Source organism: Typopeltis vanoorti, chromosome 3 (genome assembly GCF_054136105.1).
Source record: "Typopeltis vanoorti isolate ZY-2024b chromosome 3, IOZ_Tvanoo_1.0, whole genome shotgun sequence".
NCBI classification, from domain to species: domain Eukaryota; kingdom Metazoa; phylum Arthropoda; class Arachnida; order Uropygi; family Thelyphonidae; genus Typopeltis; species Typopeltis vanoorti.
In genome coordinates, this window is record NC_143551.1 from 38190412 (window position 1) to 38211777 (window position 21366).

A 21366-nucleotide genomic window follows, 5' to 3' on the forward strand; every position below is an offset into this window, starting at 1 on the left:
GTTGCACTAATTGCGTCTGTGCACCCAGAGATTGTCAGAATAAATGAGACATGGTTAGATGAGAACGACATCCCGACAGGAATAGAGATGGAAAGGTATGATGTGTTTCGTGAGGATAGAAGGGGTAAAAAAACGGGGGGGAGTGCTATTGATGATAGAGAAAGAATTATGTCCATACAAGGTAGAGATGCAAGAATGAAATAGTGCCTGTGGTTTTGAGGCAGTATGGTGTGAGATAGAGGTGAATAGAATCAAATACTTGGTGGGATGTTGTTATAGACCTGGTAATGTGGATAGTGGTGATAGTGAAATGTATAGTCAAATAAGGCAAGCAAATAAGAAAAGGGTGATCATTATGGGTGATTTTAATTATGGCAATATAGATTGGAATGAAGAGATAGCAACTGGAAGTAAACAAAATGAGTTTCTTGAGTTTTTGAGGGATAACTACCTCAGACAGTATGTAACAGAGGGCACACGAGGATTAAGGGTCTTGGATTTGGTCATCTCATAAGAGGATTTAATTATAAATTAGGTGTCAAATCATCCACCAATTGGTGAGAGTGACCATGGGGTGATTACCTGAGTGGTTGCCAGCAGTGCGAGGACCCCTGTGAGAAAAGGTTATATGTGGAACTACAAGGGGGGGAGGTGATTATGAAGAGCTCAGGAGACAGCTTGCAGGTGTAGCATGGAATGAGGAGTTAGCTGGAAAAGAGATCAATGCAGCTTGGGGGATTTTCAAAAACTATTTAGTAGATGCAATGTCTAAATGTATACCATGGGTGAGAAGGTTAAATAAGGTAGGTGTGAGATGGATGAATAAAGAGATTAAGCATGCAATACAGAGAAAAAGGGCATTGTGGAGGCATCATAAGAGAAGTGGAAGTAACCAATTTCATGAGGTCTACAAAAACCAGGCAAGGAGGGTGACTTGGTTGGTGAGAGTAGCTAAAGAGAGGTATGAACAGCAGTTAGTTAATGAAGCCAAAAAGAATCCTAGGGAATTCTTTCGATATGTAGTCAGCAAAAGAAAGAATGATTATGGGAGGATGACATTGATTGGAGGAAATGGTATAAAGACAGCTGCTTCAGAATGTGTGGTGGAGATACTTAATGAGCAGTTCATAAAGATCTTTCAATCTTGTGAATGTGACTTCATGGAGAGATTAAGAGCAGTTGATGATGGGGAGGAGAGACTGACTGTAAGTGAGCAAGAGGTGTTTGGGGAGTTGAGTAAACTAGTTGTAAATAAGGCTGTGGGACTTGATAATATATCACCGCATATTCTGAAGGAATGTGCCAGAGAGTTGACACCTGCCTTGACATATTTTTTTAATATGAGTCTTGCACTTGGTGAAGTTCCTAAGGAGTGGAAGGAGGGCAAGATAGTGCCACTTCGTAAAGGAGGTGATCGAACTCAAGCATCAAACTATAGGCCTATCTGTGGGTCAGGTGTTGTAGTTAAGTTGTTGGAGAAGCTTGTGAGAACTAGGATCCAGAGTTGGGTTGACAACAATGGTATTATCTTTCATGGACAGCATAGATTTGCTAAAGGGAGGTCATGTTTTAGTAATCTACTTACTTATTACAATAAAGTGACTGCTTCCTTGGACAGAGGAGAAGGATACACAGTAATATACTTGGCTAATATTCATTAAGCGCCGAGATACGCAGGAAGCAAAGTTTGTGAACCAACACCATTGTGTGAATTTTTCCATTAAAATATAAAAAATAACAAAAAAGAAATAATAAATAATAAAAGTTAAATACGTTTCTTTTAAAATAAAAAAAAATCTACTTAGTTTTAAAACATTTTAAATTTGTTTTCATTATTTCACGGCCCCCTCAATAAAACCTACAGCCCCCAGTATGGGAAGCGCTGGTCTAGACCAAGTTTAATGTGTATGGGTCGTTAGTAGCAGTAATCTAGTTTTATACCAACATCCATGTTTGTAATATAGACGAACATAAGATTTTCATGAGGGTATTTGAATAGCCTGTCTGTTTGATTATTATTACCATGCTTTACTTGTATTTTAGTATTAACCTTGATTTGCTTGATTACATGTGTTGTTTAAATTGTAATGTTCTTAGATGAATAATAAATATGTTTTCCCATGTGACCTGAGTTTGTCTGAGTAAGAGATTGAATTTTACCACTCACGAAAATATCGAACTTATGTTTTAGAGAAAAAAATGAGAATTTAAGATTGTCAAGGCCATGACTGTATACTGAGAATTCAATCTACCTAACTACTTAATCTATATAAGGTATTACTTGAATTCTGGGAAAGTTTCTTCGGATAAGAATTTCTATCCTAGATTTCTGATTGGTGCAGCATTAACAAATAAATTTCGTCAGAAATCGAAGAGAGAAACAGCCTCAGAAAGTCTGTTTTGAAGCCAGATCTCAGTAGGCACAAAGAGAACAATAGAGGTAAAATATGTAAGGAAACAACGACGTAACAACGTGCAGAACATTTTGCCATCTTCCTGGTGGTTTTTTCTATATTCTTACCGAATTAGTCGTCAAGGGCAGACCCTCCACTATCATTTTCGGAACCCTAGGCAAGAGTACAAATGAGGCCAACATACCATTTCTAAATATTTATAAGTTATAAATGGAGCAAACAAGCTATTAAATCCAATAATTGTTATTTTCCTATCTTGACAAATATACCTTCATAACAGAAATCGAAAAATATACAGCATGTAATGCTATGATTTTCTGTACTTCAAAGTCTGCAAAATATCAAAGATGACTGAATTTAATTATTATTGTGCATCTGTTGATGAGCCAGCGATATTTGATGAGTAATAAAATAAAGACGTACATATTTCATATTATATATTTATTTCATAAAGTTTAGTTTTCCAAAAGATTAATTCCGAATATTTTTCACCACTTACTTATTAAATTTATTAATATTATGTCTGCGCGGTTAGCCTAGTGCCTTTGCGCTTCGTTACCATATGCCTGGGGAAGGAGTGTCCTAGGTTCGATTCTGATCAACGATGTGAGGAGCTTAAGGATCTTCCTCAGCCATTGCCAAGTTAGCCGGTCTTGGGTGTGGATAACAGGATTTTTTCCACCAGTTTATCTGGGGTTTTTTCATTACGAAAGCAGGCAAACCGATCCTGGAACATACATGGATTACAGTCAGAATACTAACCCAGCCATAGGCCTGAGTCTTCAGCTATGCCGGTTCCGAGCAGGATAAAAATTTGGGGGGGGGGGGGACTAAGATGGTGCACTACCTCCCGTAAAAGGAACTCACGGCTTCTGTATCATGATACGAAAATTAATTAATTATTATTATTTTTGTGTGTATGTGTATCCTGTGTTTGCATATTTATTAACTGCATCTAAGGGCAGTACTGGTCATAATAAGACTTACCGGTACTTTTGTTAGCTATTTTTCATGCACACGCCTTTATTTATTTATTAACTCCATCTATAAGATCAAAAACAAATAAAAAATCAGCTAATACCTTTTATTCTCCTATAGGGAGTAGGCGAAGCAGTTTTAGCCTTTCTAACTTTTGAAGACTCGGGGGGGGGGAAGTAATTCAATCTCCACCAGCAGCTAATCAGAGATAGCTGGCCCAAGACTATTATTAACTATACTCAGTCTCGGTGAAGAGAAACGGCTGAGAAGTGCCGCCATTTCGTGGTCCCTAATCCTAACACTATGTTTTTATTCTCTGAAAATAGTGTGGGTTCCACGGTCGATTTTGTTTAGTTTACGGGACGAAAATCCCGAGTTTCCGGGAGAAAAAAAAAGTCATTTTTTTCTTGCCATCCATCGATTAACTCCGTAACCAGTCAAATGAAAAATTCTATTGTTTCTGACTAGAATCGAATTTTATAGTTGGGGTTATGCACTCTGGTAAGAGATGTTTACCAGGAATTCGCCACGCTCATACTCGTCCATCCTGGTAAAGGGTGTAGCGTGATTTGTCGCTCCATAACACAGCTTTCTTAGCTTCCATACAACGCTCTCTCTGTATCCACTTTTTGCGCCACTGAAGACGATTCTGCATATTGGTTCGGGTAATATGGGGGTTTGCATATTGCAGTGCTACCCTCGAAACCCATGTTGTGACTTCACTTGAAATGTTTATGTGCACATCTAGTCGATGTCCGGAACTCTGTATTCAATGGGTAGGGCTACGAATAGTGATTTTTACATATTATCGTTCGTAGCACCCTGCGGTCACGTTCGGTTAGTGTGGTCGTCCACTGCAGTAGCACTTGCAGTTGATTCCCTGCACTTCCATCTCAGTATTGTATCACTGATTGGTGATCTCGGATGCAATTTGTTTACAATTTGCCCAACAGACAGGCCTGCAACACTTCTTTCAAACTCTGGCAGTTCCCTTCTAGCAGTCATTTCACTTGGAGACAGTTGCACTGACTTTGGTGCAGGGTGTATATTCTGGGTGTGCTAAATGTGTGTGGTGCACACCCATGGAATAGGAATATCATTCATATTATATATTTGCATTTATTCCTGTTAAACATACCCCTAATTGTTTCCTGGTTTCGCATGATTCCTAAAATTAAACATAATATACTAATGCTTCATGAAGAGGACACTTTTCCACTTGAAAACATTGCATCGCATTCGCGTTAATATCCCAGGAGTGCAGTCAGAAATGTAGACACCTTTGAGCTCTTTGAACAGACATACAGATGGCACAGTTGGTCAAATTCTTAGCTTCCAGTGGTTTTAAAGCACCCAGAAAGTGAAGCAAGATGTGCGCTGAGACAATAGCACCCAAAAATCAGTACTGCTGATTAGTTCGTGTCAACCAATCCAATTGGACATTGTCGTTTGTCATGAGTTTTTGTTTTCTGATTTTCATCTGTTTTGCGTGCGTGAAGTGTGAACTGACGTGTTTAGGATTCCGATATAGAAAAGTAATTTTCTATAAATAATTTATATCTTTTTTGCCCATATTTACAATTGGAAACAGTGTTGACGATCTACTGAATGTCACGTTTTCTGCCGGAGCTTTCGCCGATTGTATGATTGATAGTCGAAGGAGGTTGGAACTTGTGTATAAATCAATAAAACAAATTATTTCAGCCTTTCTTTGGTTCAATCGGGAAAATAATTTCCGAAGTGAAAATAATGCGATTTCTATGCATATTATATAGCTGTATTTAAAAATCATAACAAAATTCAAATTATCTGTGTCTCACTCTAGTATTTGCCAACGATAATCTAATCTCACCACGCCTAACCTTTCCTGTTTCTCACATAAAAGGCGTGCGTTAAGTATAGCTATTGCTCATTTGACCTTTATGCTTTCCAATTTAAAAGTATATTAATTATAAATTAAAGCATTCAAGGTTATCCTATAATTAATTGCACTGGACCAATTAAGATGAGCGCTGATCGCTCTGCACTCTTAAAGCTTTCATACATCAATAAACCATGCAGTCAAAGTGAAGTGAATTTTGGAGCGCGGGTTGCATAAGCCACACGACAGCACATCCAATCTTAATGGGCACGCGATGCCACTGCTTCACAGCATCGTATTCCTCCAATTTATACTGGCTACAAGTACGTGACTCACTACATCACACAGTGCACCTTGCCCAAGTGGTGTCCGTTGATTTATTTCAAAGCAGTGTCGCTTCTAGAATCGCTTAATAGAATTGGTTAGTTCGATTGAGTTCGATACAAGAGATAAAAGTGAAACTTATCACTCCGAAACTAAAAGGGAGCAGCGAGAAATTGAATTAAATAATTTGGCAAGCGATTCAGTTGAAAGTGAATTAGCCGATCTCATGCGGGGGTAACGGGGTTTTACTCCCGGAAACTCGGGTTTTCCATCCCACATACAAGGCAAATCGGACAAGCAATTTGCAAACAAAATATGCTGTTGGTGATGGTGGGCGTAGGTGTCGTTGTATGTTGTTGGTAGTGTCATTGTCCTAACCTAAAGCGCACACCAAGAAGCAATGGTCCTGCGTCCTCGAAAACTAACCAGACCATTTAAACTCAGTGAAGCAAACACCACTTGCTTGCAGTTCTCGAAAACTAACCTGACCTTTTAAAGTCAATAAAGCCAATGTATCACTCTTCTGGAAACATCGCAAAACCCAATAACAGCAATTTGCACAACAAGGAAAAGACATCGAAACCTAACTCGACCTTTTAAAGTCAGTGAAAGCAATTTATCACATAACTAAAGCTAAATCTACATTTTCCCTATAAAATTTGCATATTATAAGCATGTGTATATTTTTCATATCGCATTTTCCCAACAACGCATTTTATTCTCTTTTAGGGAGTAGGCGAGACCTTTTTTTAAAAAACTCTATCTAGCTTTTTGGAAAGTGAGTGGGCAGTTCACTCTCTACCAGTAGCCATTCAGAGATGGCTGGCTCAGGACTATCATTAATTATAAACGGTAACGATGAAGAGACTGGCAGATAAGTGCTATAATCTCTTAGTACCTTACCCTAACAGGATATGTTCTTGTCTGAAATAGTGTGGGTTCGACTGTCGATTTTCTTGACGTTTCGGTACGAAAAGCCCTAGTTTCCTGGAGAAAAATCCCGCTTATTCTTGATCGACCAACTCTGGAGCCAGTCAAAGAAAAGCTTAGAAAAGTTCCTCCAATCAGTGATTAGACTTGAACTTTGAACTTGTCCATTTTCTGGCGGCTTAGCACAAGGGTGTAACTGCTTTCCACTGAACTACACAGGCCTTCTGCAAATAACGGAACATTTTATTTGATTTCATATCACATTTTCTGTATAACATAATTATAAACATCTGTCACCACTGGTATCAGATCGGATATGAAGTTAGAGTATGAAGAGAAGTTTCTCTTTGAATAATTTTCACTTTTCAATAACAAAGTAACATTTCATAATGTTTATTTTATTTAAAAATAAACGTGTTTTCATATCTAATTACTTCATTCATACCTATTTTTTTCCAATTAAACAAAAAGTGGAAGATGTAATTATTTTCCTACTTTAACACCAACATTGAGTTTTTTATGCGAGCCTTGGTTATTTTCCAAGGAGAACCGTGAGAGTAGAAAAATATCGAATTTCTGTTGGCTGGTGAATATATTTAGGAATAGTAACAAGCACAGTAATGTGAAAGTAAGCTGAGAATTTGATTGCTGCAGATCAAACTAGATTAGTCCGTTTATCCAAGGTCAGCTTGTATATGCGCAACTTTGGTGGCCTGTATATGTTTTTTTTTTTTTTTTTTTTTCCAGCGTTTTAGACTTTCATGGTTTAGTCGAGTTACAAGCATCGCATTCTGTCTTTGCTATCTCGAGAAGACTAGATCAGGCTAATCTTGGATTCACCTCATTCCATTTTCCTTTACGTATTAAGCCCAGTAGTTTTACAGTCAATCGGACTGACTTACTCGAGTAGGCCTGGTTGGCTGAGTGGATAAGTATTTTGCTTTCTAACCTACCGGCTATAGATTCGAATGCTGTTGTTTTTGAATTACGGCCAAAGTAACTCGAGGCCAATGTGTTCGTCCGCCTGTCGAAAAGTCGAGATGTTTGCAAAAGCGCTTTGTTCGCTCTATAGAGCAAGGTTCCAAGATTACCTAATACTTAGCGCACCTACAGCACTAATTTAAAATAAGTAACTTGGCTTTTCATAAACCGAATATTGAAAATGATTGCTTGGTTAATCTTTTCTCCTTAGTCTGCTTTCAATGTGCTCTCTCTCCCTTTTTTTTTTTTTTTTTTTTTTTTTGTGCAATAGAAAATAATCTATTGACGATCTAATCAGGATGGATATTTAACATTCGTCAGAATAACTTCTCATAATTACTTCTGGCATCATGAAAAGGATTTGAACTTGAATATTTCCAATCAAAGTACTCGAAAAACCATAGTCATGGCCGTAACTAGGTGATTTGTGTCAGAATTAAATATTAATTACTCACATCCCCCCCTCTCCACTTGAAAAATTGCAGTTTTTAATTTTTGAAATCGTTTCTACATTAATTTAACACTACATAAAAATACGCAAAATGACAAAGAGAGTGTTTCCGTTACAGCTGTTACAATATTTCGTAAACTGTTGTAACCAGAACAACAAAATCATGATCGCATCCCCCCCCCCTCACATATCTAAATTACAGTCTTAGTGGAGCTACTGAAGAAGCTGTAGAAGTAGTCAAAGTGTGTATGAACATATGAACATCTAAAGAACAAATTTGAGTATTTAATGATATATAATATTTCATTTCTGTTTACAAATATTAAAGAATGATAATATAAACAGACATATCATTTATAATAGTTGAAATATAGCTAACTAACATGAGCATAATCAGAAGAGATTTAAACCTGTGACATTCGAAATGCTAGAGACTTGCAGGCAGCTTATGTAAAAATTCAGTATTCATGAAATAAATTGATTTAAATTTTTATTGATTTGAATGAAGCGGATTTTACACTATTTCTCAAGAATATCGTAATGGTAATCGTAAATGTTTAACGTAGTGCATGTAAAGTCTCAACTTGCATGAGCTACTCGAAGGTCAATTCTCGTCTGCATAGACTGTGCGAAACGTAAATAAGCATGCGAATACATGAAAATATCACAGCCGGGTGGTTTACAAATGAAAAAAAAAAAAAAAAAAGGTACATGTTCGTCTACAAGCTTCATAGAAAAAATAATAAACTGAAAATTCGTTATAATGCAGCTGTATTTAAATACCTTGAATTTAATAATATCGTTCATGATTTTTTTCCATCAAAGGGTAAAAAAAAAGAGAGAGAGAGAGAGAGACGCTTACATAACGTAGGTATACATTAATGTAATGATATGCAATTATTATTACTTTATAAAATAAACATTTCCAAAATTTTAAACAGAAATTTTTTTTTTTTCTGTTTAACGTTGTTAAACAGAAAAACATGTTGTTAAGAAAAGTATATATTAATAAAATACTTTAATTGAAACTTACCGAATGGTCAGCTGGATCTAATTGCTCATATACTGATGAAATAGAAATTGGAGGTATGACATCTTTAGCACTCAGTTCTTTTGGATTGTGACCCACATGAATAGCTTTTGTTTCAAAATGTATATCTACTGTTCTTTGGCATACTTTTTCTGCTTGTTGAAAGAGATCATTTTCCTTCTTCGTATTAAAATCTTTCACACATTCAGAGTTATCATTAATAGATAATTCTTTAAAACTTTTTAATCCTGCCATTTGAGGAAAAGCGAATGACTGTTATACAACGCCTACCGTATTAAGTGTGATCAAGAATGTAAGAAACGCACTTGTAAAGAGATGGTTATCATGTTTTTCGCTTTGGTCATACTATTGCCTTGACCTTATTACCTTGAAATAGTGTATCGGTTTTCTTTGCTTTTATTGTTTTCTTTTTTTCTTCTTGCGAATGAATTGTTTCCTTGATCATCATAAGAATAACAGAGGTTAAATATTCGTTACTCTGGTTTTATATAAACCGTACGCGCGCGCGCGCACGCACGCACGCACACACACAGAGACTTGTTGAAAAGTATTACTCAGAATTAATTAAATTTGCCAATAAGATCAACTTCCAGTGCTTGTAATCTAACATAAATTACTGCTATTGTGTGAATTATATGATGTTAATATATGGATATATAAAAATATAAATGTAAATGTTAATCAGTACTTGTAAGCTACATGTAATATAAGCATTGTATGCAATGTTGCATCTAGGAATAAATTACCTCCTGGTAGAGTTACTATTGGGAGGAAAATGCAGTGGAGTAGCTAGATGGGGGGGGGGGGGGGGTTCCGAGCGGCATTTTGAACCTTTTTGAACTTTTGCAGTTAATTCCAAAATACAGTCTCGAGAACTCAGTTCCAAATATTGTAATACTGCTGCGAATATTCCTCATGATTGCTGTAAATTTTGCTAGTTGGGAGAAGAGTTTTTCTAAATAAAATTGATTACTTCGCCAATGTCATCGACGATTTTGCTAACAGAAAAGCAAGAAATATAACATTTTAGAATGTTGAAATTAAAGATTTACTTAAAAAATAAACATAGCATTTTAATTAATTTCCCTATACGTCGTGTTGACTTTTTGTAATATTTTTGGTGTGTATTGAGAGGGGCGGCAAACTCAGGGATCGCCCCAGGCGGCAAAAGCTCTAGCTACACCACTGGGAAAACGCGCGCGCACGCACGCACGCACGCGCACACACACACACACACACACACACACACACACACACACACACACACACACACACACACACACACACACACACGCACAAAATTATTCATTAAACATGTATAGCAGAAAACAAGTATTAGTTATTTATAACTTAAAATACCTACTATATCAGTGTGATCATGAATGCAGGAAACATTTAAGATCAACTATCATAGCTTTCATTTTGATCATGCGATTTCCTTGACCTGATTCCAGAAGAACTCCGTTTTACGACATAATTGGTTCCTGGAAAGCCGTCGTAAATCGAACCTTATTTTTCACAGGCTCAGTGTCATAAATTGAGGAGGTTTCATTACTATGAATATAGTGAGTGAATGAGTGAACTGCTTTATGAGCCTTCTGCTTTACTGGTACCTATTTGAAAAAAAAAAAAAAGTAAAAAAAAAGGTACATTTTTTAAGCAAGCATCAATACCAAGCAATGTTTTTCTAGTAGCCTCTAAGTTGGAATGCAGAGTCGCGAAGTGTAAAAAGCCTTGAGAGTGCCGTGAAAAATTACTGAGACACAAAGGGCATCGTGAACCCAGAAACTTTGGGAACCTCTGGTTTGAACTATAAAATACCATACCGAAATGCCCATCGAACTAAAATATGGTATTTAAATAATGAAATGATAAAGAAACACAGCTTTGAAAAGCGTGATTATGGAAAAATATAAATAAAGATTTTGTATCGGGATAATTTACTGTTTTAGAATGTCTTAAAATAAATGAAAATCTGCATGTAGTTTCTTCAAAACTCGATACTTTTCGCTTTAACATGACAAAACATTCTTCACCGTGGCTAAAATCTCGTCGAGCTCCGCTGAAAAAAAAAATAAATAAAATATATAAATAAATAATATTAAAAAAAAAATAATAAAATAAAATTATGTGAATTAAATTTGTTGTTTGAATATTAATAGAGTGTTGCCTGATACTTAATTTCTTTGATGCACTGTTCCGAAAAATATTAGAGCCTATTAGCAGGAACCCAGGAGAAAGGATAGTAAAGGATAGATAGTAGACCACGACTGCAGATGCTAATTAAATTAGAGATATTCTGAGGGTAAATTGAAAACTACTGGACGCATTTTACACTTCTTGTTAATAGAAAACGAACATCAGTGGCGCAGCTTTTAATCAAATAAATTTTCTGATGTTCGAAGAATAAGAAGTCAGTTTAGCGTAAGGAGATATTAAAGATATACCAAAGAGTGATAAGGAAGAATAGTTAGAAGTACATAACAAAAGTTGCATTATATATAATGCAACTTTTGTTATGTACTTTTAATATATAATAGAAAGAATAAAGATATATATATATATATATATATATATATATATGTATATACTGTTTATATATATATATATATATATGTATATACTGTTTATATATATATATATATATATATATATATATATATATATATATATATATATATATATATATATATATATATATATATATATATATATATATGTAGAAAGTATTTTACCTTGGGTATAATAAATGTTAAGAATACCAAGCAATTTTTTAAAACCTGGTTTTACTCCATTTCCCAAGTAAGCAGGACCTCAATAAAGGTCGAAACCGGTCTGGGTAGTGGCCTCTTGCCTTTAATACAAAACATCATGCATCTCCTTCTTGGAGATGTGTTTTGGCATTAAGGGTAAATATAAAGATTAGTGATCAGAGCTCATGCCACCTTTACCACGAGTTGCCTTGGTCTTGCACTACCTGTAGGATCAGCTAGACTTGCATCACTTGCAGGCGCAAACTTGACTTATTTGTCTGTTTGCTTACTTGGGAAATGGAGTAAAACCAGGTTTTAAAAAAAGAGGCATATAAATAAGGTAGATTAATAGATAAATAAAGACCTTACCCCCCCCCCCCCCCGTTTACACCAGTGCTTCCCAAACTTATGGATGTAAAGGCTCCCTTGGAAAAATTAAAATATTTCACGGTCCCCTTGGGGGAAAAAATCTTAATACAGACATACTGTATATTATTATAATATTTATTGTATTTATATTCAATACATAACATACACAGCGAATATTGCAAAAATCAAATGCAAATATTACATTTTTAGCATCTAACATACACATTTGACATGGCACACACTTAGTCTTAAAACGTTTTAAATTTTCTCATTATTTCACTGCCCACAATTTGCGAAGCGCTGCTCTAGGCAACTGATGAAGCCATATGGGTGTAGTAATAGATAGATAGAGAGAGAGAGAGAGAGAGAGAGAGAGAGAGAGAGCTGACGTTTCGAGGGTATATTGCTAAAGAAGTCAGGGTAGAAGACATATGAAGGAAAAGCTAAATATTACTATATATTCAGATTATTAAAACTACCCAAATATATAAATAAATAAATAACAGCTTAGTACGTAAAAAGAATAGCCAGAAAGATTAACGATACTTGGTTAGGTTTTTTTTGTTTAAGTACATCAAAGAAAGCATATAACATATATTGAAAGTTTATTTTTTACTTGGTTAGACTATAATAAATTTACTTTAATCCCATATTGTTTCTTAGCCGAATAAGAAACTCAAAGAGTTTCATGCCGAATATAGAAACTATATAAAGTTCGGCGATTCCAAGAGTAAGCAAATACCTGGATTCTGCAGCAACTGACCTTTAGGTAGTGCAAGCTGAGGCAACTCATAACTCATATCAAAGGTGGAGCAAACTCCGATCACTATTCTTGATATTTACCTATAATGTGAACTTAGCTCCTAGGAGCTGTATTATTGTTCTACTTTATAAGAGAAGGTCACTACCCAGACCGGTTTCAACCTTTATTGAGGTGTATTTAAGTAAAGACCTCTCTAAAAATTAGGACGATCCCTAGATCACTCAATAGTGGCCAAAAGACCGTCCAACTCAGCGTTGTTCCACTCAGTGACAGACTCACTCTGTCACCGAGAAGAACTTCTCAGCGTTGGCTCTACCCAGTGGCAGGCTCACCCCACCACCAGCCAGAGCCATAATCTCAGCGGTAGCCCTACTCAGAGATAGGCAATAACCTATCCCAAGCAGAGACTCTCATATATCTAGCATCCACCTCTCATCAGTGAGTATGTAGACCTAGTTAATGATAATAATACCAAGTTCTTAAGTTCTTAAAAGAACTGGGCGATGGACTGAGTCCTTGACTCTTTATCCCGTCATCTGAATGAAGTGAATCTGTGTGGATGGAGTGTTATTGAGCTAAGAAGCTCTAGTCATGGCTGGGTAACGGCAATAGTCGAGCGTCAGTTAAAACTTCATTGGCTACAGCATTGCCATTTATTACCCTGATTAGTAAGTAAAGGGTAAAATCTCAAAAAATCGGACGATCTGTAGGCCACTCCATAGTGGGCGAAAGACCGTCCATATCTCAGCGTTGGTTCCACTCAGTGACGGGCTCCCCGACCACTGAGCAGAACCGCTCAAATTCCGAGGAAAATAATTCACCGGCAAGAACCCCTCAGCGGGCAGTGCCGGAGAACACCTTCCCCGGAGACTCAAAGTGCTCCCTTAAGGCAAAAACCTTAAGAGAGCGAACTCAAAAACTCATCACCCAGGATAACAGCAACAGCCGAACCTCAGTTAATTTCCTTGGTTCAGCATTGCCATTTATTACCCTGGAAGTCCTAAAAAGGACTTTTTTCAGACCAATAATACCAAGTTTGTAGCGAACAGAACTTATATCCCTTCTATGAGAATTGCCAAGAGGTGTCCTAATAAATTTCTAATTATATGAAGAGGGTGCTTAAGGGTCAAAGCTGTATAACTAAGAGGAGACCTCCACATAGCCTTTAAAGGAATGCTGAGAACCGACCAGGGCTTCTGACCTAATGTCCAATCCTCACCTTCTCGTGGTGCACCCTGTTGGATATCTACTTTGATACTGAACGAACGAGGATGGACTGGCAATTTGGGATTTAGCCGACCAAATTGTATTCTTATTGGTTAAACCAAAATAAAAAATGATGGTACAACATGACAAAATTTCATGCCGGCTGGGGCTTCTCCCGGTTAAACAAGGCCCCCCGTTGTTTTCGCCAGGGAACCAGGGCGAACAGCGAAAAGTCAGCTACTGGAACAACTCTGAAAACAAACCCCAACTCAACATCACCAGAGTTAAAGATCGGTACTATCAACGTAAGAAGCCTGAATGGCAAAGAAATGGAGCTAGCTGAGGAATTAAATAAGTACCAGATCGACATAATAGGGGTGACTGAAACAAAAAAGACCAAAACTGGTGAGATCTTTCTGAGCAATAAATACAAAATGTTATATTCAGGCAATGACAATCAAGGAAAAGAAGGAGTAGCCATAATATTCAACACAAAATACGAGGCTAATCTTCTTGAATGACAGTCAGTCTCAAGTAGAGTAATGTGGGCAAACATCAGAATGCGGAACTAGACAATGAGACTTATTTGTGCCTATGGTCCCACAGAAGGTTCTACTAAGGTAGAAGTGGAGGAATTTTTTGACGCTTTAGAAAAAGCAACTGACACAATGAAAAAGAAAAAGTTGGTCCTTGTTAGGGATCGAAATAGGAGAGTAGGAAATGATTGTGAGACATACAAAAATATTTGGGGAAAATTTGGAGAAAAGAGCAAAGCTAATAATAATGGCAAATATTTGTTGGATTTCTGCTCAGGACATGGACTGGTTATTACTAACACCATGTTCGAACATAAAAATGTGCACAAATTCACATGGAGAGAAGAGGCTAGGAAAAAGAAAAGTATCATTGACTATGTTATTGTTGATAGTGATGTTTTCTCCCTGCTGCAGGACACCAGAGTGTACAGAGGATTTGAAATTGGAAGTGATCACTATTTAGTCTTGAGCAGGATAAAATTGAATTTCATATTGAAAAGAATAACATGTAAGAAAGTTTTAAAGCGAATAAAAGTTGAGCAGCTCTCAGATGTGAACTGTAGACTAAAATACAGAAAGATTATTGAAAAGAAAATGAAAGAGTTTGAGAACAGGAATCAAACCTTGGAGATTCAGTGGAAAACTCTGAAGAAAACATTGATTGATTCTGCCAGAGAGGCATGTGGTGAGGTTGTCTGTAAGGATAAAAAAATCAGAACTCCCTGGTGGACACAGGAAGTTAAAGAGGCAGTGAAGGAAAAGAAGAAAGCATATCAAAAGTTCCTGGCAAATAAGTCAGCTTTTACTCTTACAGAATACAGAGACAAATGTAAGTAGCTAAACAGTGTGTAAAACTAGCTAAACAAAAGTCATGGGAGGACTTTGGCAAAAATATAGAAAATAAATATCAAGAAGGTGTCAAAATATTCTGGAGGTTGTTGAAGAAGCTTAGGAATGGAGGAAAGAATGCTGTAAAAGGAGTTAGAGATGATAAAGGTGACATGAAAACAGGAGAAAAAGATATCCTTGAAGTATGGAGTAATTACTTTGAAAAACTGCTAAATGAAACAAGCAGTGATGACAGCACAGTGATAAAAAACACTGACCAGGCATGCAGTCAGGAATACATATCCATACTTGAAGTAGAAAAAGCCATCAAAGGCTTGAAGTGTGGAAAGGCAACAGGAGTAGATGATATTCGACCAGAAATGCTGAAGTATGGTGATATAAAAGTCTTACAGTGGCTGCATGCATAGTTCAGAAAGCCTGGACTGAGGGACAAATTCCCGATGATTGGAGTAGAGCTCTCATAGTTCCCATATATAAAAAGGGAAATAAAACTGAATGTGAGAATTACAGAGGTATTTCCCTACTGAGTGTTCCTGGCAAGATCTATGCAAGTATACTTGAGAAACGGTTGAGAAGAATTGTGGAAGAAAAGCTTGGCGAAGAACAAGCTGGATTCAGGCCAAATAGAGGCTGTCAGGATCAGATCTTCACTTTACGACAAATAGTTGAGAAAGCATGGGAATATAACAAAGATCTGTATTTAAGTTTTGTCGATTTGGAAAAGGCATATGACAAGGTGCTAAGAGAGAAGCTATTCAATACGCTGCAGTTATATTGTGTCAATAGGGCATTATATCAAGCAATACTTAGTCTTTATTTGAGTTGTAAGTCAGCAGTTAGAATTGAAGGAAGTACAGGAAGATGGTTTAATATTAAATCTGGTGTGAGACAAGGATGTACATTATCCCCTCTGGTATTCATTATCTATATGGATCACATTGTGAAGGAAAGTGGTATTAAACCTGATATCAGAATTGGAGATGTTAATGTCAGCTCTTTGCTTTATGCGGATGATGTTATACTTCTAAATAAATCCGCTAAAAGTCTGCAAGATTCTCTGACTAAATTGAATAGCTGTTGTAATAGATATGGTATGAAGGTCAGCAATAAAAAGACAAAGACAATGAAAATAGGCAGAATCATTGAAAATGTCAAGTGTGTTGTGAATGGAGAACCTGTGGAACAAGTAAAACATTTCAGTTACTTTGGCACGATTTTTACTGAAGATGGTAAATTAAATATAGAAATAGACCACAGAATCAGCAAAGCTGGTATGGTGGGAAGTTAATTGAATAAATTCATATGGAATAAGAGAGAAATTAGTTGGAACACTAAATTAGCTGTATACAAGACAGTGTTCAAACCAGTTTTAACTTATGGATTTGAGAGCTGGGTCAGAAGTAAAACACTTGACCAAAGACTAGAGACTGCAGATATGAGAGTCCTGAGAAAGATTAGAGGCGTGAACAGATGGCATCAATGGCAATATCATATTAAAAATGAGGATATTAGGGAAGAACTTGACATTGTCAGCATCCAGAAATGCATTAGCAGAGCTAATCTCAGGTGTTATGGTCACTTAAATAGAATGGGAGAGGAAAGATTAGCAAAACAAGTGTTCTCTGCCAGGTTGGCAGGAAAACGACCCAGAGGTAGACCAAGATATAGGTGGATTGATACGGTACAAAGTGCGTTAGACGATAGAAATATAAGATCTGATAATGTTGGAGTCTTGACAAGTAACAGACTGATTTGGAGGAAAATTGTAGATAGGAAGGTAGTAATGATGTAAATTTTTCATGTAGTACTGTCATATCCTGTACACCCCTTGAGGGTACATGGCAGGAATTTGATGATGATGATTATGATTATATGAAGAGCCAAAGGCTTCAATTCGGCGACAAAACTTACTTAAGTTAAAGGGATATTACATCCCATATTGTGTCTTAGCCGAATAAGAAACTCGAAGAGTTTCATGCCGAATATAGAAACTATATAAAGTTCGGCAATTTTAAATGTAAGCAAATACCTGGATACTGCAGCAACTGACCCAACTGACCCGAATTGAAGCCTTTGGTTCTTCATATAATTAGAAATTTATTTGGACACCTCTTGGCAATTCTCATAGAAGGGATGTAAGTTCTGTTCGCTACAAACTTGATATTATTAACTAGGTCTACCTACTCACTGGTGAGAGGTGGATGCTAGATATATGAGAGTCTCTGCTTGGGATAGGTTATTGCCTATCTCTGAGTAGGGCTACCGCTGAGATTATGGCTCTGGCTGGGTCAAACAGGGTGTTTGACCCCTTTCTGGACGTTAATGGGGGTCTGAAAGGTGTCCGTTGACAAGGAGGCAGGTGGAGCTGTTCATGTAGCTTCCTCTGATGATGGAAAGCAGTCCACTGCTGACCCTGACTTTCTGCAGGATGTTAAACAAAAAGGAGTGCCGGACGCTGTCGAACGCTCGGTTGAGATCGATGGTCAACAGTGCCATTGAGTACATCTTAAGGTTGACCAGACGTAGCAGTTCTCGGATGAGATTAAACTCCATCGATCGGCCAGGAACACCATACACTTGTGTGCTGTTGATGATGTACCTCATCCCCAGCTTCAGTCTTTCATTGAGAACACGGACAAGGATCTTGTAGTCCGTGTTCGACAGACTGATGGGCTTCCAGTTTTTGATGTTGGCTGGATCCCTGTTGACTTTGGGGATGAATACTGTATGGCATTCCACGAATTCTCGCAGCACGTTCCCTGTGTTGAGAAAGTTGTTGAATAGTGCCACGAGAATGGGGAGGATGTAGTCCCAGGCTTCCCGATAGAGTTCTGTGCTTAGTCCGTCTGGCCCAGGCGCTTTCTTCGTACGGCACTGCTTGAAGGCTGATGTTACTTTGGCCGCTGTGATTGGTGCATCCAACCCTGCTTGGATGTGCACAGGGAAGGGGTCAATATTCCAACAGGAGTAATCTTGGGGGGTACTGTTGTCCTGGTAGAGGGTGTTGTAGTACCCCCAGAAGGCCTTCAGGATGTAGGGTGTTGTGGTGTAAGTACACCTGCCTTCAGTGATGGTGGTGATGTTTCTCTCCTGTCGAAAATTGACGTAGCGCCTGTTGTAGAAAGCAGCCGATTGCCTATCTTCCGAGCGGAGGTGGAGTCGGATCTTGGTGTTCTTTTCTTCCACCTGCTTCTGTCTCTCCGCTTCAATGTCGAGATTAATGTCACTGATGGCGTTGTGACAAGGAAAGCCTTGGCGTTGGCTGGCCACGAACCAGCTTCTTTCCTTGTATAGATCACGAAGCCGAGATCTTCTGAGGAAGGCACGTTCTAGGCCCCATTTTATCATGTTTTCTTTGATGTTAGATTTTAGTTGTGACCACGCGTCTCAGTCCCAGCCAGCGGTGCTCCAGGTGGAGCACAGTTGGTTAAGCTTAGCCGAGAACAAGGACGGGAAGTCTGGTGGTAACTTCCAGAGCCTGGACCAACTTCTACTGCTTCTAGTGGATGATACGTGAGCACAACCATTTTGTGGTCCGAGATGGTATAATTAATTTGAACGTGCCTTACAGCTTCCGATCTGGAGACAAGGGAGGGTGACAAGTAGAACCGATCGAGCCGTGTGCCGATACCTTGGCCTGTCCACGTATAATCCCGACAGTAGGGGTTGTGAGCCCTCCAGATATCCGTCAGCTGGAGATTCCTGAGGTGAATTCCCAGTTGCCTGTAGCCAGCAGTACCTGTGTTGGGATAACCCCCCCCCCACACACACACACTTTATCGTAGGCCGGATCTGCCACGCAGTTGAAGTCCCCCATCAGGATGACGTGATGGGCGCCATATAAGTAAGTATAAAGTGACTGGAAGAAAGTCGATCTTGATGTTGGATCTGCCGGGGCGTAGTTAATGTACCTAGTGGTATAGCCCCGGTATTTCCAGTCGATGGCGAGAACTCTCCCTTCTGCGTCTCTCTGGATGTTATGGAAGGCTCTGAGGAGGGGGGGGACAAGCATAAGTACCCCGACCCCGGCGCTGTTTCTGTTGCCGAAGCTCCAAAACGATGTTAAGGGGAACTTATGGCTTAGTTCCTGCATGTCCTTGTAATGGAAAAAGTACGTTTCCTGCAGGAACAAAAGCCGGATGTTGAATGCTAGCATGAGCTTCCACACCTCCTCTTGTTTAGATGGTGAGCGGAGCCCTCTGATGTTGAGCGAGGCAACACAAAAAGGGGGTGGCAGCATTATGATGTTTTACGTTGTTATACCCGGCCTAGGTCCTTGATTCGCAATTACTTAACATATTTGATTAAGGCTTCAATTTGTGGGGGGGAGGTAGTGTATTCCACATCCTGCAGACCGGCTTCCAGTTCTGCACACGAGCTCGAGAGGACCTCGAACTCGTGACGACTGTTCTTAATCTTGAAACTTGCTAGTTTATTGTTCACTATTTGGCTATTTGGTGGTCAAAGCAGTTGAACTGGGCGCCGGGGTGTTTACTAATTTTAGAGTTAATGCTCTCCTGATGGCGGGAAGGGGTTTCCACCTCCATTTCGGACTCAGATGTTGTTGAGTCCGTGCTTTTTCTGGAGCAGCTTCGGTGTTTTTCCCCATTTTTGGGGAAGCCTGCTCCTTCCTCTTCTTAGGAGGTTCTTTGGGGGGGGGGGGTGGAAGTTGATGTTTCCCTTCCTCTGTCTTCTATTCTTCTGCAGGGTGGACGCTGACTATTACAGGGGAAATCTTAGAAGCATCTACAGACGAATCCTCCTCCAATGTTGTTGAGGAGGGGATAGCTGGTGGAGTGTTATCCTTAGCTTCATCTGTACCCTCGGTTGTTTGTTGTTCCTCCGTCGCTGGTAGTGGTACAGTGGAAATGACTGAGGGGTGACTGTTTCCTCAGCTGATGTTGTTACTGGGGGGGGGGACAGTATCTTCTGCTGTTGATAGTGCAGGACGCTTCTTAATTTTCCCTAGAACTGTCTGTGAAAATGTTTTCTCCCCGATGGTGTTGGGGAGTACAGGAAATTCACCGGCGTCTCAAGCAGGCTGCGTGTTCAAAGGTTCGATCGGTGCCCCTGCCCGCTCTGCGAATATACGCAGAGGATACGATGCTATTTTGTGCTCCGTATTGGAGCACTTTCGGCAGGGGTGTGGACACTGGCTGGAGATGTGCCTGACGCCGACGCAGTTGAAACACTTGGCTCGGGGGCAGTCACTTCCCAGATGTTCTACCGAGCCACATCGCAGACACTGTCTTTGTACCCCGGGATAATTAACCATGACATGCGACATGCCGATGGTAACGAGGTTGGGCACTGGCTGTCGCATGTCTATGGTAAAGGTGACTTCACCGGAGTACCAGGCGGGGTCCTCCTTAGAGATGCTCTTCCTTATATTACTCACTTTCCCCCATTTACTGAAAGTTTGTACGAGCACGTCTTCTCCGGCTTCTAGATATTCCTTAGGGAAGCGGTCGATCTTCCCTTGGACGGAGAAACCCTTCAGAAGTTGATCTCTCGAAGCTAAGTTCTTTACAACAATAAGGAATCGTCCTCCTCCATATGGGGTGAAGGAGTACATGTTGGAAACTCCTATTAGCTCCTTAAGGGCTGTAATTAAGACTCTGGGATCTTCCATTCCTGGAATCTCCACTCCTAATGTCCGGATCCTGGGGGTGGGGGGGGAAATGGGGATTACTCGGCTCATGACTGGTCTCTGCGTTCTAAAAAAAGAGAAAAATTAAGAGTCCTAAGATTCTAAAAGAAAATCCCGTAGTGACTCGAAACGCACTACCAGCAAGTTAGTACTAAAAATTCAAAAGGTTAGTACAAAAAATATAAATAACAAATATTAGTAATAACAAATCCAACAATAAATAAAGGCTATCCTGATATGCTGCGATTGA

At 38.8% G+C, this 21366-nt stretch overlaps 1 protein-coding gene across 2 annotated transcripts in view; it reads right to left on the reverse strand.

Moving 5' to 3' along the window:
• Positions 1-9267, reverse strand: part of LOC150108059 (cystathionine gamma-lyase-like) — a 228190-nt gene extending 218923 nt beyond the window's left edge. For both annotated transcript variants that reach the window (XM_090415555.1, XM_090415556.1), the window contains exon 1: positions 8973-9267. In XM_090415555.1, the coding sequence (XP_090271681.1) occupies positions 8973-9224 (252 nt within the window). In that variant the 5' untranslated portion in view covers positions 9225-9267. The remainder of the gene's footprint in view (positions 1-8972) is intronic.
• Between the last annotated feature and the right edge of the window lie 12099 nt (positions 9268-21366).